This window comes from Medicago truncatula, chromosome 8, assembly GCF_003473485.1.
Source record: "Medicago truncatula cultivar Jemalong A17 chromosome 8, MtrunA17r5.0-ANR, whole genome shotgun sequence".
Taxonomy (NCBI): domain Eukaryota; kingdom Viridiplantae; phylum Streptophyta; class Magnoliopsida; order Fabales; family Fabaceae; genus Medicago; species Medicago truncatula.
Window position 1 is genome coordinate 25,491,193 of NC_053049.1, and position 14,290 is coordinate 25,505,482.

General features: G+C 34.0%; 1 protein-coding gene across 1 annotated transcript; it reads right to left on the minus strand.

Annotated features, from left to right (window-relative positions):
• Window positions 1-7,224: 7,224 nt before the first annotated feature.
• Window positions 7,225-12,287, minus strand: LOC25502603 (receptor kinase-like protein Xa21). Its single transcript, XM_013590151.3, has 4 exons — window positions 11,592-12,287; window positions 10,339-10,635; window positions 8,126-10,102; window positions 7,225-7,653 (listed from the first exon to the last, which is right to left on the minus strand). Exons 1-4 carry the CDS (start codon window positions 12,211-12,213, stop codon window positions 7,301-7,303), a joined length of 3,249 nt encoding a protein of 1,082 aa, XP_013445605.1. The 5' UTR covers window positions 12,214-12,287; the 3' UTR covers window positions 7,225-7,300.
• Between the last annotated feature and the right edge of the window lie 2,003 nt (window positions 12,288-14,290).

Here is a 14,290-nt window from a genome sequence, read left to right on the forward strand (position 1 = left end):
GTAGTCTTGTTTACATATTGAAGAAATACGGGTTATAACTTGTTGTTGGGCTTCAGAACAATCCACAAAAAACGGTGACCCGTTTCACAATAATCAACAACAATTATGGAAAGTCCTAAAATGTAGGAACATCTTACGGAACAATCCAAACACATCCAAAGCTTCCTAAATTGTTGACACAACTTTAGTAACTGATAAACCATTTGATCATGTCTCATAAGCACGCAGCTTGGCCAACAAGAAATAAGGCGTGGATTCCTTAAATAGATAATGCGTGCGTAAAACGTGCCACAAGTTCATGGCACACTGAACCATGCCAGGATGTTGGAACATCGTGTCCAATATCACACTTGAATATTTGTTGTAGAAAAAGTGCAGCCAACACACAAATATCCCACAATCTCCCCCTTTGGCAAATTTTTGGCTAAAACAAACTGAGGCCAAACCAAACAAAGACGAGAGATAACGCACAACCATTTCTTCAATCATCACAAACAAACAACCATGAAGAAAGGTACACAACACTCGGATCACTAAAATATACCAGATATATAGTTCTTCAGTCACATCATAATCTTCAAGAAAAGAAGAAGTATAATACAGTTCCAAAAATCTACTTCCATTATTTTCATAAAATCATCACATGGAAAAAGGTATCACAATAGAAAATCAAAGATTTTCAGCAGCGAAAACCAAAGGGAAAAATAAATTCCCATAAAATACAGTTAACTGTCACAACAGGCTACTCAAGGAAACAGAAGGAAAAAAAAAATCAACACAACATACAGTAGCTTAATAGAATGTTCCAACATCCAACCAAACATCCAGGAACATAAACAAGTATAACTCCCCCTCAGAGATACAACCAATGAGTGATTACTAACAGACACAATATTCTAATACTCCCCCTGAATACATGCATGCATACAATAACAAAAAATTCTTTGAATCAGAAAACCCCAGGAAAACTTCACATGCAAACAGAAAACTTCAAACACTTCAAACAGGCCAGATGTTTCAAAATCAACTGTTACTTTTCCCACCCTACAACCTTCTCGCGCGTCCTATGATTTTGACAAAAAATAACCTTTTTTCGGATAATACAATCCGGACAGAATTCGGATCCTATAATCCGAAATGATCATCAAAGGCAAAATACTTTTTTCCCTAAAGCTATTACTTTGTTGTGTTCATATGACATTGGACAAAATGTGAGAGCAAAGTGTAAATTGGATTGCAAAGTGACGGATCTCAAAGGCAAGAATGGGAAAGCTGTAACGCCCTCTTTAATTATTTGATTATTTTAATGAGTTTAGAATATACTTATATGATTTGTATGATTTATATAATTTATTTTGATGAGTGGTATTTTGTTATGTTATATGTTGATATTTATTAGTATAATATATGTGATTTGTTATAGAAATATATATGATTTGTTATAGAAATATATGTTATTTGTTGCAGAAATATATATGACCTGTTATAGAAATATATATATAATTTGTTGTAGAAATATATGTTATTTAGTGTAGAAATATATATATGTTATAGAGATATATATGTTGTTTGTTTATATGATTATATGATTTATTAGGTAGCTTATTATATTGTTTAATAAATAAGATTTGAAAATAAAATAAAATATTTAGTTAAGGGCTGTTTTGTGAATTTAGAGAGTTTAGTGGTGTAAGTGGAATAAGATAAAATAGATAGGAGGGGATATAAATAGGAGAAGACCTAGTTTAGAAAAAACATAACGTAAGACTGTTTTTGGAGAAAAGGGAGAAAAAGCCAAGAGAAGAGGGAGAAGACCTAGAGGCTGCGATTTTCATTCATTAAGGTAAGGGTGAGACTAATAATTCAGTAATATTGATTGCTATAATTCTGATGATTAATTGACAAAGTTAGGATTGATTTAGAAAAGTTTTGTAATTAGGTCAAATCCCTAAATTTGATGATCAAACGATAAAACTGGATTAGATTGATGTAGAAACTGTCCTATAACCTTAGAATATGTTTAGGATGAATTCTGAAAACGAAATTAGGCTTGAAACCATAAGATTAGATGGATTTTTTAGAAGAACCGTATTCTGCCCGAGCCTAAGTTCATCGCTCGCCACGGGAGTCTTAACGCTTCGCCTCGCGAGTTACTTGTCGTAGCTCGCCACAGCGAGCAACCCTACTCGCCATAGCGAGCATGACTAGAGAGCATGTCGAATTCTGAGTTTTTGACTTTTGAGTTGAACCTTAGATGCCTTTGAGTACCTTTAGGTGTCTACTAAAGATTAGAAGATGATTTAGAACGAGATTGAACCTAGAACGACCTTAGTTGGGAATCTGGCTTGTACTCGCCGTGGCGAGCAGATGCTCTCGCCTCGCGAGCACTTCCAGAACTTAGTGCATTTGAAGATTGTGAGACCTAAGTTGTTTGGATTGGTTAGAAAAGGAACTTTAGGTACTACTGAGACCTATTTAAGATAATAATTGAGAACTGTGAAGCTTTTATGAAAATGCTAAGTGATTATGTTGTGATATATTGATTGATTCCACTACTTGAATTATTATTGAATGATCAAGAAATTGTTGAAAATGAATTGTTATTAAGATATTGATATGATCTGATTATGCTGCAATTGTTAATTAACTATGTTGCATGAGTCTGAATAAGTTGATGATGAACTCCAAATTATTGGATGTATAAGTGATTTGTTGATTAAGGTGTTTTGTTGATATAGTCCATGCATTAGCATACATTGAGCTTTGTCCTCACCACGATCGGAGCTTTGTCCTCCACACGATTAAAGTATATTAATACTATGATGAAGATTGGTACCACATGCATAAAGAGTGTCTAAGTTGCATTGTCGCATTTGTCAAGTCTAAGATGTTATGTTATTGATGATGAACTCCAAATTAATGGATGTATAAGAGATTTGATGATTAAGATGTTTTGTTGATAGAGTCCATGCATTAGCATACATTGAGCTTTGTCCTCACCACGATTTGAGCTTTGTCCTCCACACGATTAAAGTATATTAATACTATGATGAAGATTGGTACCACATGCATAAAGAGTGTCTAAGTTGCATTGTCGCATTTGTCGAGTCAAATGTTGTTATGTTAATTACGATGATAGAATGAAATGATTGCTTGATATTTTATTATTAATGATGCTATGATGTTTAAGATGATTATGTTAAGATGATTATGTTAAGATGATGATGTTTAAGATGTTTATGTTGAAGATTTGTGATGTTGATTATAATGTTACTATGTGTTGTTTATATTATTATAAGATGATGAATACGTTGTTATATTATTATAAAATGATGAATATGTTGTTATAAGATGATGTTTATATTGTGATGTATATAATTATTATTATTAAGTGATGATTATGTTGTATTGTATATGATTATTATTCTGTTGTATTATATATGATTATTATTATTAAGTGATGATTATATTGTGTTGTTTAAGTTATTAGTGATGATGATTACATGATGTTATCTATGAGTTGCTAAATGTACTTGATGATGGTTATGTAAGTTGATAAGTTGTCTTTTATTCATGAATTGATAATGAGATGTTTGATGAATAATCATTATTATGAATTAATGATGTTGTTAGGTTGTATATGAATTAGAATTAAGATGTTGTTATGTTGTATATGAACTATGATTATGATGTGATGATCTATGTTGGTTATGATTTGGTTATTATGTGTTATATGATGATGTTTATAATATGATGAATATGAAGTAAATGATAATTAGAAGTTGGTTGAACTATTAAGAATTATTACATGAAGAATTATCATTACTAATGGATGAAGTCATTTATGTTGTTAAATATAATTATTGAATTATATGCTTGATATTATTGTTTTGTGAAATCTCACCCCTTCTGCTTGGAAATGTTGCTCTTCGTATGAGTAACTTGCAGGTAATCAAGTTTAGCTGTGAAGTGAGTCGATTCTCTCACGTGTGTCTTTAGGTGCTCTGATACGTAATGGGATGGGAACTTTGTTATTGCTTTTCTATTCCTTACGTATTGTTTTTGAAGATTTATGAAGAGGCCTTCGTGCCAAAGACTGTTTTAGTTATTGAATAAATTCCGCTGCGAAGTATTAAAGATTTTGTATTTGAATTTTAAAGGATAAATAGTTATTTATTCAGTTTATGATTTTAAGAAAAGAATGTGACATCCCGTTTATGTGAAAACTCTGATTATTTAAATGAAATTTTTACGTTGGGAAAACAGGGTGTTACAAAAGCGATTAAGCCTGGTTCGGTGGTGAAGACTGTGACGGCTGCATGGATGGATATTGTGGACTCCGAAAAGGAGGAAGCATACATTGATAATTGGACCCGGTTCAAAGTTCTATGCGCAAAATTTCCCAAGTTTTTGGAATATGTTGAAAAGATAATTTTGGATCCGGTTAAGGAGAAGTTTGTGAGGTTTTGGGTTGACAAAAACCTTCATATGGGGAATACTACAACAAACAGAGCTGAATCTGTAGACGCTCGATTGAGAAAGTATTTGAGTAGTAGTATAGATGATTTGAGTACAAACTGGCAATCCGTTCATAACATGCTAGAGTTGCATCATACCGCAAAACATGCTTCATTTTAGATGAGCATAATAATGCTTGAACATATATAGGTTCAAAGGAAAGATGTTGTGGTGTAATTTGATCCGGAACATTTCAAGGGAAGCATTACATCATCTCGTAGTGGAGTACAATAAAACACTTGAAATTGGTGCGGATAAATAAAAATGTGGTTGTTTGAGTTTGATCACTTACGGATTACCGTGTGCGTGTATGATTGGTTTGAAGATCAAGAACGGAACCACCCTTCGTTTGGAAGAAATTCACACCCACTGGAAGAGGTTGAGGTTCGAGTACGAGGTTGACCCGAAGCTGCCAAAAAAAGAAGACATCTCTCTATTGCCATAATGAGATATTCTTCAGGAGATTTTTTTAAAAAAAAATTGTGTTACTTTTGGTTTTGCCCAGGATTTCTATTTTAATTTCCTATACTGGTGAAATCTGGATTTTATAATCCAGACAATGTTAATGCGTTACGGATTATAAAATCCGAAATGTAGCATTTACGTCCCATGCAAGCGCATTTAAAGCTCATGCAAAGGGTGTATAGGAAAGTTCCGGATTTAATATTCCGAATTAGATAAGTTAGTTCCGAATTTTAAAATCCGAAATGTATCAGTGCACAGATCAGAATGACAGTTTTCTTACAATATTGCAGGCTCAGTTCAAGGACGCCGATTACAACATGAAGTTGAATTTGAAGGAACAATTTCGACAATTTGTTTTACCAGAGACCACATCTATGCGTCCACCGCCAAATAAGGTCACAACCAAAGGAGCTCCTAAGAAAGATAAGCAAAGAATTCGATCGACAAGGCAGTCCCTTTCGCTATGGGAGATTGTTGACTCCCAAGAGCAAGAGACACAGGGTTCACAGACAAGATCAACAGGGACGAGTAGGAAGAGTGCACGAAAAAGCAACATGTCACCTACTCCTCCTAAGCCAACTCCAAAAAATCCGAACAAGCCAACACCGGTTAAAGTCAACATACCGCACAAAGACCAAATCCCGATTTGGATGCCTAAATTTATTGAAAAGGTTACAGATGTACCCGGTGATGGCCATTGTTGGTTCCGAGCAGTTGCGGTCCTACGTAACTTGACTGTTGATGATCGCACATTAGTCCGATACAACCTTTACAAAGAGCTTATCGGTGTACAAAATGCCGCTATCGGACGATGATTAATGATGATAGGCGGTATAAAGAGGTCTTAGACGCTCTATCCTACGCCGGTATTGGCAATGCACCAAGGTATAAATGGATGACAATGCTGGATATGGATTTCCTCATCGCACAAAAATTCAACCAACCGATTGTTGTGTTGTCCACTGGGTTAGGGCCATCGGCAACCTATTTCCCTCTATGTGGTCCACCGCCGCCGCCAAGTATCTCTTTGTTGATGTTTCTGGCATATGTAAATGACAACCATTTTATGACATTGGATTTGAAGGATGGTTGTCCAAATCCTCCCACTTGCAATCTATGGAGACGACATCATCGAGAGGATGCAGACAGCTGGCCTGATAGATATGCCAGCCGGATGGTAGATTATAATGAGCTAAGTCGGGCGGCGAGTCAAGCGGTGGTAGAAGATGATGAAGAATTGTACATTATTGAAAATCTTGATCCCGATGAGAGGGTTGGTCCTGGTCCTGGTGTGAAGGCTGAAAATGATGATAGCTCCATTGATCTTTCGGCGCCATAGATTAGATATATATCATTGGTTTAGTTGAAATGTATATCATTAGGTGAAATGTGTAATGATATAAATTCAACTCTTTTTTGGTATAATGATATATATATATATATATATATATATATATATATAATCATTTTTTGATATAATATTGAAGTTAATTGCCTTTTATACATACATATATAATGATTTATTGAAAAACAATGATAAAACCCACAATGACATGCAAATCTGTTTCAGTTCTGTGTACTGGTTGATTCCGGAATATACAATCCGGACGCGTTCAGATTACATAATCCGGAATGCTCCGAGGGTAATTTTGAAAAAAATTGGGCGCGCGGGGAAATGAATAGGGTGGGAAAAGTAACAGTAAAAAAGAAAAGCTACAATTTGTAGCATTAGAAAAAACGTGGTTTGGCCCATATCCAACGGACGCGTTCAGATTACATAATCCGGAATGATCCGAGGATAATTTTGGAAAAAATTGGGCGCACGAGGAAATGCATAGGGTGGAAAAAGTAACAGTAAAAAAGAAAAGCTACAACTTGTAGCATTAGAAAAAACGTGGTTTGACCCATATCCCACCGTGGATCCAAACAGACACTACATCTTATTCTTATATATACTCTTGAGTTTTGTTCTCTCACACTAATGGGCTTAGTCTATATTCTTCTCCATAAATGAAACACTATTTTTTACTTCACTTAAACCTCCATTTTACTCATACACCTCTATTATCTTAATTCCACAAAAAACTCTCATTACAAATAACTTCACAAAAATACACTCCACTCCTAAATTACCAAAATACCCTTATTTTTTAAAAGTCAACTAACCCACCAATTCAACCACATCAAATAATTAATTAAATAAATAAACAATTCTAATAATACTAATAATAAAATCGGGGTGTTACACATTACAAAAAAAAAAAACTTAGAAATACATTCCATCCAATTAACACACCAATTGGATAAATAAAAAAAACTAGACCGCCTGTGCACCAATAAACAAAGTCTTGATTTTGATGAGTGACGCAATAACATCTGTCATATTAATTCTTGATTCAGAAGAATATTCGCAACAATGCAGGGCTAAACCAAAAATAGATGACATGTGAGTCAAAATATCATCAAGTTGTTCCCCAAATTGTTGGACTAAATTAGAATCTAAGACCTCCATAATTGAATTAGGCAATGATCCATCGATCCATGTCTTCAAACTTAGTTCTTCAACGAACATATCATCTGTTGGCTTTCTCCTTGTGAAGATTTCCATTAGCATAATCCCATAGCTGTATACATCTCCTTTGACAGAAATAGTTCCCTTTGATCCATACTCTGCATGTTAATATATACCCTAGTTATCAAATATTCTTAACTACAGTAAAGATGAATAAATTGTTTGAAACAATTTAATATTTGTCAAACATTTTTTTTTTTAAGGATTCAAGAGGTTGTTTTAATAACGAGAAATTATATTTGTACAATCAATTTGTGAGAACTTTTCGACAACTTTCTCTCTCATACTCACATTATACTATTATTCTATCTCTTCCTTTTTCTCTTTCCATTGTTTTTGACCAATGAAAAGAGAGAAAAAAGAAGTTGTCACAAAAATTGTTTCAAATGGTTGTTCAAATATCACTACTCTTTAATAACCAGCATTAAAAGCGACGAAATAACTTTTTCGTACTTTAAATTTTTCTATAAGGAATGGTAAGTTTCATACTCAAAAACTTAAGAAGCTCCTTCACATATTTACCTAAACTAAAGAAAATAAGAAAATGTAAATTAAAAGAGAACAAATTACCTGGTGCAAGGTATCCAAGAGTAGCTAAAGTTTGTGTATGAGTTTCAGATTGTCCTTCATCCATGAGCTTTGAAATACCAAAATCACTAACATGTGCAACCATATTTTCATCCAACAAGACATTAGAAGGTTTTAGATCGCAATGAACCACGGGTATTGAAGAACCATGATGGAGATATTCCAATGCAGATGCAACATCTATCATTATATTTAACCTTTGCAAGAAATTTAAGCAATGGTTATCTGAATATAACCATTTGTCCACACTTCCATTTGACATGAACTCCATCACCAATGATTTGAAATCAAGATTGGAACAACTGCTGATAATCTTAACCAGATTTCGATGCCGTAGATTTCTCATTGCATTGCATTCTGCATCAAAGCTCTTTGTTTGCAAATCAAATACTTTAACTGCAATCATCTCACCATCAGGAAGCTTCCCTTGATACACAGAGCCAAAGCCCCCCGTTCCAAGTAAATTGCTCTCATTGAATCCATTTGTTGCTTGCACAAGTTCATAATATGATATTCTTCTTGGAACTCCTAAGGTTGATAAACCCCTTTCAACAATATTTTCAACATTTTTTCTCTTGAGTCTAAAATATATGATGCATGCAACAACCAAAATGGCTGACACAACTATGGGAATTATGCATTTGAGTAATATCTTCTTTGCCATTGACATTTTCTTATCATGTTTACGACAAAGCGATACTTGGAAGCGAAGATTTCCACAAAGTTCTCCATTATGCATAAAAGATTGAGCTGTGAAATTCCTAAAAGGTCCGCCATCAGGAATCTCTCCTTGTAATCTATTATACGATAAGTTAATGTTTTGAAGGTACAAAAGTGATTCTAATGATTTTGGAATAATACCGATTAGCATATTTTCGGACATGTCTAAGGATATCAAGCTTATCATGTTACCAAGTGATGTGGGAATTGATCCATTTAGCATATTGTGTGCTAAGGAGAGATTTTGCAAAGTATTTAGCGAACTGATGGACGTTGGAATGTTGCTTGAAATTTGATTTCTTGATAGATCGAGTATTATAATTGCTTTCAGATTCCCAATCTCGGGAGGAAGATTACCGATTAAAGCATTAGAAGTAAAATTTACTTCTAATATATCTCTAAGACTCCAAAGAGATAAAGGTACTCTAGAGTTGAAACTGTTATATCCTATGTGTACTCTTATAAGAGAAGTCATATTTCCGAAACATGTTGGTAAAGCTCCAGAAAGCTTATTACTGTCTAGAGACAACTCACCCAAACTCTTCATTTCACAAAGCTCCTCAATAAATGATCCTTGTAATTTATTTATTCCAAGATCCAAATACTGAAGTTGTTTCTGCAACCCTTTGAATGTACCAGGTATTGGTCCAGTCATATTATTCCCAAAAACAGAAAAATATAGCAATTTACTCATGTTTCCGACTTCTAGGGGAATTTTACCAACAATTCCACACAAATCTGCAATAAACTTTGACGAAGTTATGTTTCCAATTGACTTTGGAAGATTGGATGGTATATGATTTCTTGCAAGTTCTAGATATTTCAAATGTCTGCAATTTCCCAAAGAAGTAAAGAATTGAAGAGAATCATCTATTGTAAAATCATTGTTATTTATGATAAGTGTTCTGAGGAACCTTAAATCTCCGAAAGCAATATTGGGCAGAGTTCCGCTGAATGTGTTGTCACTCAATTGAAATTCAATGAGATTGGAAGAGTTGAATATACTATTTGGAACATTGCCAACAAAACTGTTATGATTCAAGTGTAGGTATTGCAGCATAGGAAGGTTATATCCATTATTCGACGGAATCATGCCTGAGAGGTAATTTAGGGCAAGACTCAAGAATGTCAGTGATGACATGTTGAGGAGTTTAGAAGGAATGGATCCACTCAAGCTATTGTTTTCCAAGATTAGAAATTCAAGTTTATCAAGATAACCAATCTCCTCAGGTATATGACCTGAAATTGGATAAGAAACAATGTTATTATATTCATGGGTTATTAGTAGACTTCTGATAAAAAATGACACAACCGTTTTTTTTTTTATAATTTCATAGGTTGTTTTACCGGAATACTTCCGTGCTCGTATAATCTATAACAATATATAAAGGAATATTTGTTTTTTTTTTACTAGACTTTTCATTATTCAAATTATACCCTTAAGCAAACAATGTTGTTAATGAAAAATATCTTACCGTCCAAGTTGTTTCCGTTAAGATATAAATATTGAAGTTTGGTCATGTTTCGGATGCCACCTGGAATGAGTCCTCTGTTGAAATTGTTGTTTGATAGAATCAAGTCTTCCATCTCTTCACATTGATGCCAATCATTCGGCATGTCACCAGAAAGGCCGTTATAACTAAGATCAATATATCTAATATTTCGAAGCCCTTGACAAATACTTGACGGAAGACTTCCCGAAAGATTATTATTTCCCAGTACCATTGTTCTCATATGTGTAAGATCCTCGAAGATCCCTTTTGGAATTTCTCCTTTAATTCAACAATATAAAAGGAAAAACATAGACTTATAGTTAGATAGTTCAAACACCAGCAACTATATTTTTTCAAAGATGGATGATTTTAAAGACTTAGGATCTGTCAATCTTATTGACCATTGATATTATGTGGAAGAAATTTATTGGGTATTTAAGATTATTAAGGTTTTGGTTTGTTAATTTTCATTGACTTTTTCACCATTTATGTGTAACGTTCTTGGTTTTCTTAGTCACTAAAATTGACTTCAAATTGTGGATGGTATAAATATCGCAACGCATTATCAATGCCATTGTACTATCTTTATTTTATCACTTGAATGAAATTTATTTTCCTGTAAAAAAACAAAACTTTGGTACTGCTTTTGAAAAATATTTCCTGCTGCTCCAACTTAAAATCGTTATATTGATATCCTCGTGAGCTTAGCTGAGTTGGTAGGGATATCGCATTTCATATGCAGGGACCGGGGTTCGAACCCCGGACACTCCACTTCTCCACAATTAAATTGTGTGAGCTCTACCTACTAGACTACTTGATAAAAAAAATAAAACCGTTATATTGATGTCGGAACTTGCATCCCTTAAAATATGGATAGTGGGAGTTATGGGTGGTTATCCTCAATTTTTGGTTGAAAACTATTTGAATAATTTAGTAAAATGACATTTCTTTTTTGTTCGTTCATTTATCATTTCTTTTTTCTTAGGTAATCTACTGGCTCATCTAAAAAAATAAAAAAATAACATAGTGGCTAAAACGTGAATATCAAACATTAATATGTGACATATGATTAAATGTGCAACAATTATTGTGAAACTAAAAAAGTAATAATAAATCATCCCCTGAAACTTGACCAAAAATAAATAAATAAATCATTCCTTAAAAAAAAGTAATAATAAATCATATATTACGATTCTTAAATTACATGTGATGTTAAACAATGAAATTAGGAGTACCTGAAAAGTAGTTAATATCTAAACGAAGATATTCAAGTGAAGACATGTTTGAAATTGTTTGAGGTATGTGTCCAGAGAATCCGTTGCTACTAGCATCCAGTATTGTCAACCCACGAAGGTTACCGATAGATTGAGGGATTAAACCACTAAAATTGTTAGTGGCAATAGACAAAAGTTGAAGTTGCGATAAGTCCCCCAACCTTGTAGGAACTCCTCCATTAAATTCGTTATTGCTGATTGCAAGAAACTTTAATCGACGCAACCGACATATCTCTTTAGGAAACGGACCAACAAAGGTATTGTAGGAGAGGTCAAGTTTAACAAGGAAAGATAGATTCCCCAAGTTTGGGGAAACAGTACCTCTAAGACCCATGTTTGTGAGATTCAAACTGTGAACTCTACCGTGTCGGTCGTCACAAGTTACACCAACCCAACTGCATACTGAAGAGGTGGTTGACCAATTATTTACCAACGGATTATTGGGGTCCGAAGTAATTAGGAATTTGAATGCTAGAAGAGCAGATTGATCTGTGGTGATGTTTTTTGTATTTGCAGCAAAGCAAGCCACAAAATGATGCAGAACAACCGTAAAAAGAAAGAGACCAGATAATAGATTAACCATTTTCCTGTAGTGTTTGTGAGATAAGAGAAGCAAGAGGCAGATGGGGATATATATAGTGGTTTAAAATTGAGTTTCCTACACTATTATAATTATCAATATTATTGTTTATTTCACATCCAACTTTTTGTCATTTTTCGTAAATGTCAGTGAGATTATAGCGTTGGTGGGGACTATGTGGCTCTAATCAACTGATTAGATAGATAGATAGATGTTGAAATGATTTTTATATTTGATGAATATACTCTCTCGAAATGATATCTGTACATCTACGTTTTAATAACTTTTGAAACAACCCTCTCTTATATATTCATATGTGTTTTTATTCTCTCTCTTCTTCTTTCACTCTCTATTATTTTTGTCTAATAAAAAGAGGAGAAAAATAGTTATCACAAAAGTTGTACAAAATTGGTTGTAAAAATATCACTCCTCTATCTTTATTAAGGAACATAAGAACTTCTTTTTTACCATTGGTTTTGTTGTCGACACATATTTAAATAAGTGTTGACTCTCGATGAATTTATTAGGTGGGTGAAGTGTGTATCCATTTAAACTTTTTGCAAAAGGTATCATCGTGGTTGTATCTCAAAATCCTCGTCCGTTTTATTTTGGATTAGTTGAAGATGTTCCTTGCATTTTCTTCGAATTCTGGTAGCTTGTTTGTGACTTGTAGCGAGATCCAATGATGTGTAGTCTTTTGTTCTATCGGTAGTCCCTTGGTCAGTTTTCATGCTAGATGTATTACGTACGAGCTTGGTATACTTGGTGAAGTTCTTCTCTATCCGTGGCCGGTATTATGTGTTGGAACAAAATGTGTTTAACATTACCCTTTAAGAGTTTTGATGATAACAAGGTATTAAAAATTGTCAATTGGATACTAATATTTGTTCAAGTGTACAGGACCATAGACAAAAGTTTGTTATCTTAAAAGGTTCTCGAAGAACAAAAGAGAGCAATGAAATCAACAAAAAGAAAACCAAAAGGAAGCTTAAAGTGCTTCTGAAGAGAAGTGCTCCTGAAGTAAAAGCGCTCCTGAAGTGATGACGTCATCAGAAGCAAGTTCATCAGAAGCACCTCATCAGAAGCAAGATCATCAGAAGCTGAAGTTCATCAGGAGATGCAAAACTTAAGAACTTCAAAGGTTGTTCAATAGATTTAATCTCGTCTAAACAATGCAGAAGACTAGAAGAGTGAAACAATGACTATTTTGAAAGGATTTGAAGGCATTGGATGTTTGTTCTTCAAAGAGCGTTGACAAAGTACAGTTGTACGAAGTGTACAACCACTACCTCCACTACCATGTTTTTGTTTCTACTACAAGAAAAGAAAAACAGCTCTGCCTGCAACGATGTTCCCTCTCAATTGGAATGGATTTGAAATTGATCCATCATAGGACAATAACGATATCATACAAAAGATCATTGGTGATTGATCAAAACTTCAAACGACTCTAATTTGATGTGTTGGCAATTCACAACGTCTCTTTCACACCTCTATATAAAGGAGTGAAGACTTAGAGAATGGCAATGCAGTAAAAAGGACTCAATAACAATTTACAAAGTGCCAAAACTCTACTGAAATTGTTTTGCATTCAAAAGTTCACTTATAATTTCTTATCAACTTTCATATCTTAGAAATTCTAGAGTCTTAAGAGTCTGTATCTGATTTGTATTGTGAACACCACTGATTGTATATCAAGTGCTCAACCCACAAACATTTTTCTTTGTAATTCTGTTTGAATTAAGAAGTCTATTGTAGTTGTGCTTGAGCATTAGAAGTCTCTTCATTGTGTTCAAGAGCATAGGAAGTCTCTTGCAGTTGTGCTTGAGCATTGAAGTCTCTTGCTAGTTTTAGCAGTGAGCAATTGTAATCAGATATTACATAGTGAACTCTCGTTGGAAGTGCAAGGGGGACATGACTGACTTCTGGTTTGTGGATGGAACCTATATAATTGTTTTATGTCTTTCCTCTCTCTCTCTCTCTCTAGGTTTTAATCCGCTGCATCTAGTCCTGAACATCACTTCAGAAGTAGAATTCTATCTACTTCTGATCAGTGTTTTCAGCTTAGGAGAAAAGGAAG

Excerpts from the sequence above, each read along its gene's own strand:
- LOC25502603 (XM_013590151.3), bottom strand. The coding sequence starts at position 12,213 with ATGGTTAATCTATTATCTGGTCTCTTTCTTTTTACGGTTGTTCTGCAT. Across the intron at positions 10,636-11,591 it reads AGATATTAACTACTTTTCAG|GAGAAATTCCAAAAGGGATC; the intron begins GTACTCCTAATT and ends GTTGAATTAAAG. Across the intron at positions 10,103-10,338 it reads TAACGGAAACAACTTGGACG|GTCATATACCTGAGGAGATT; the intron begins GTAAGATATTTT and ends ATCCAATTTCAG.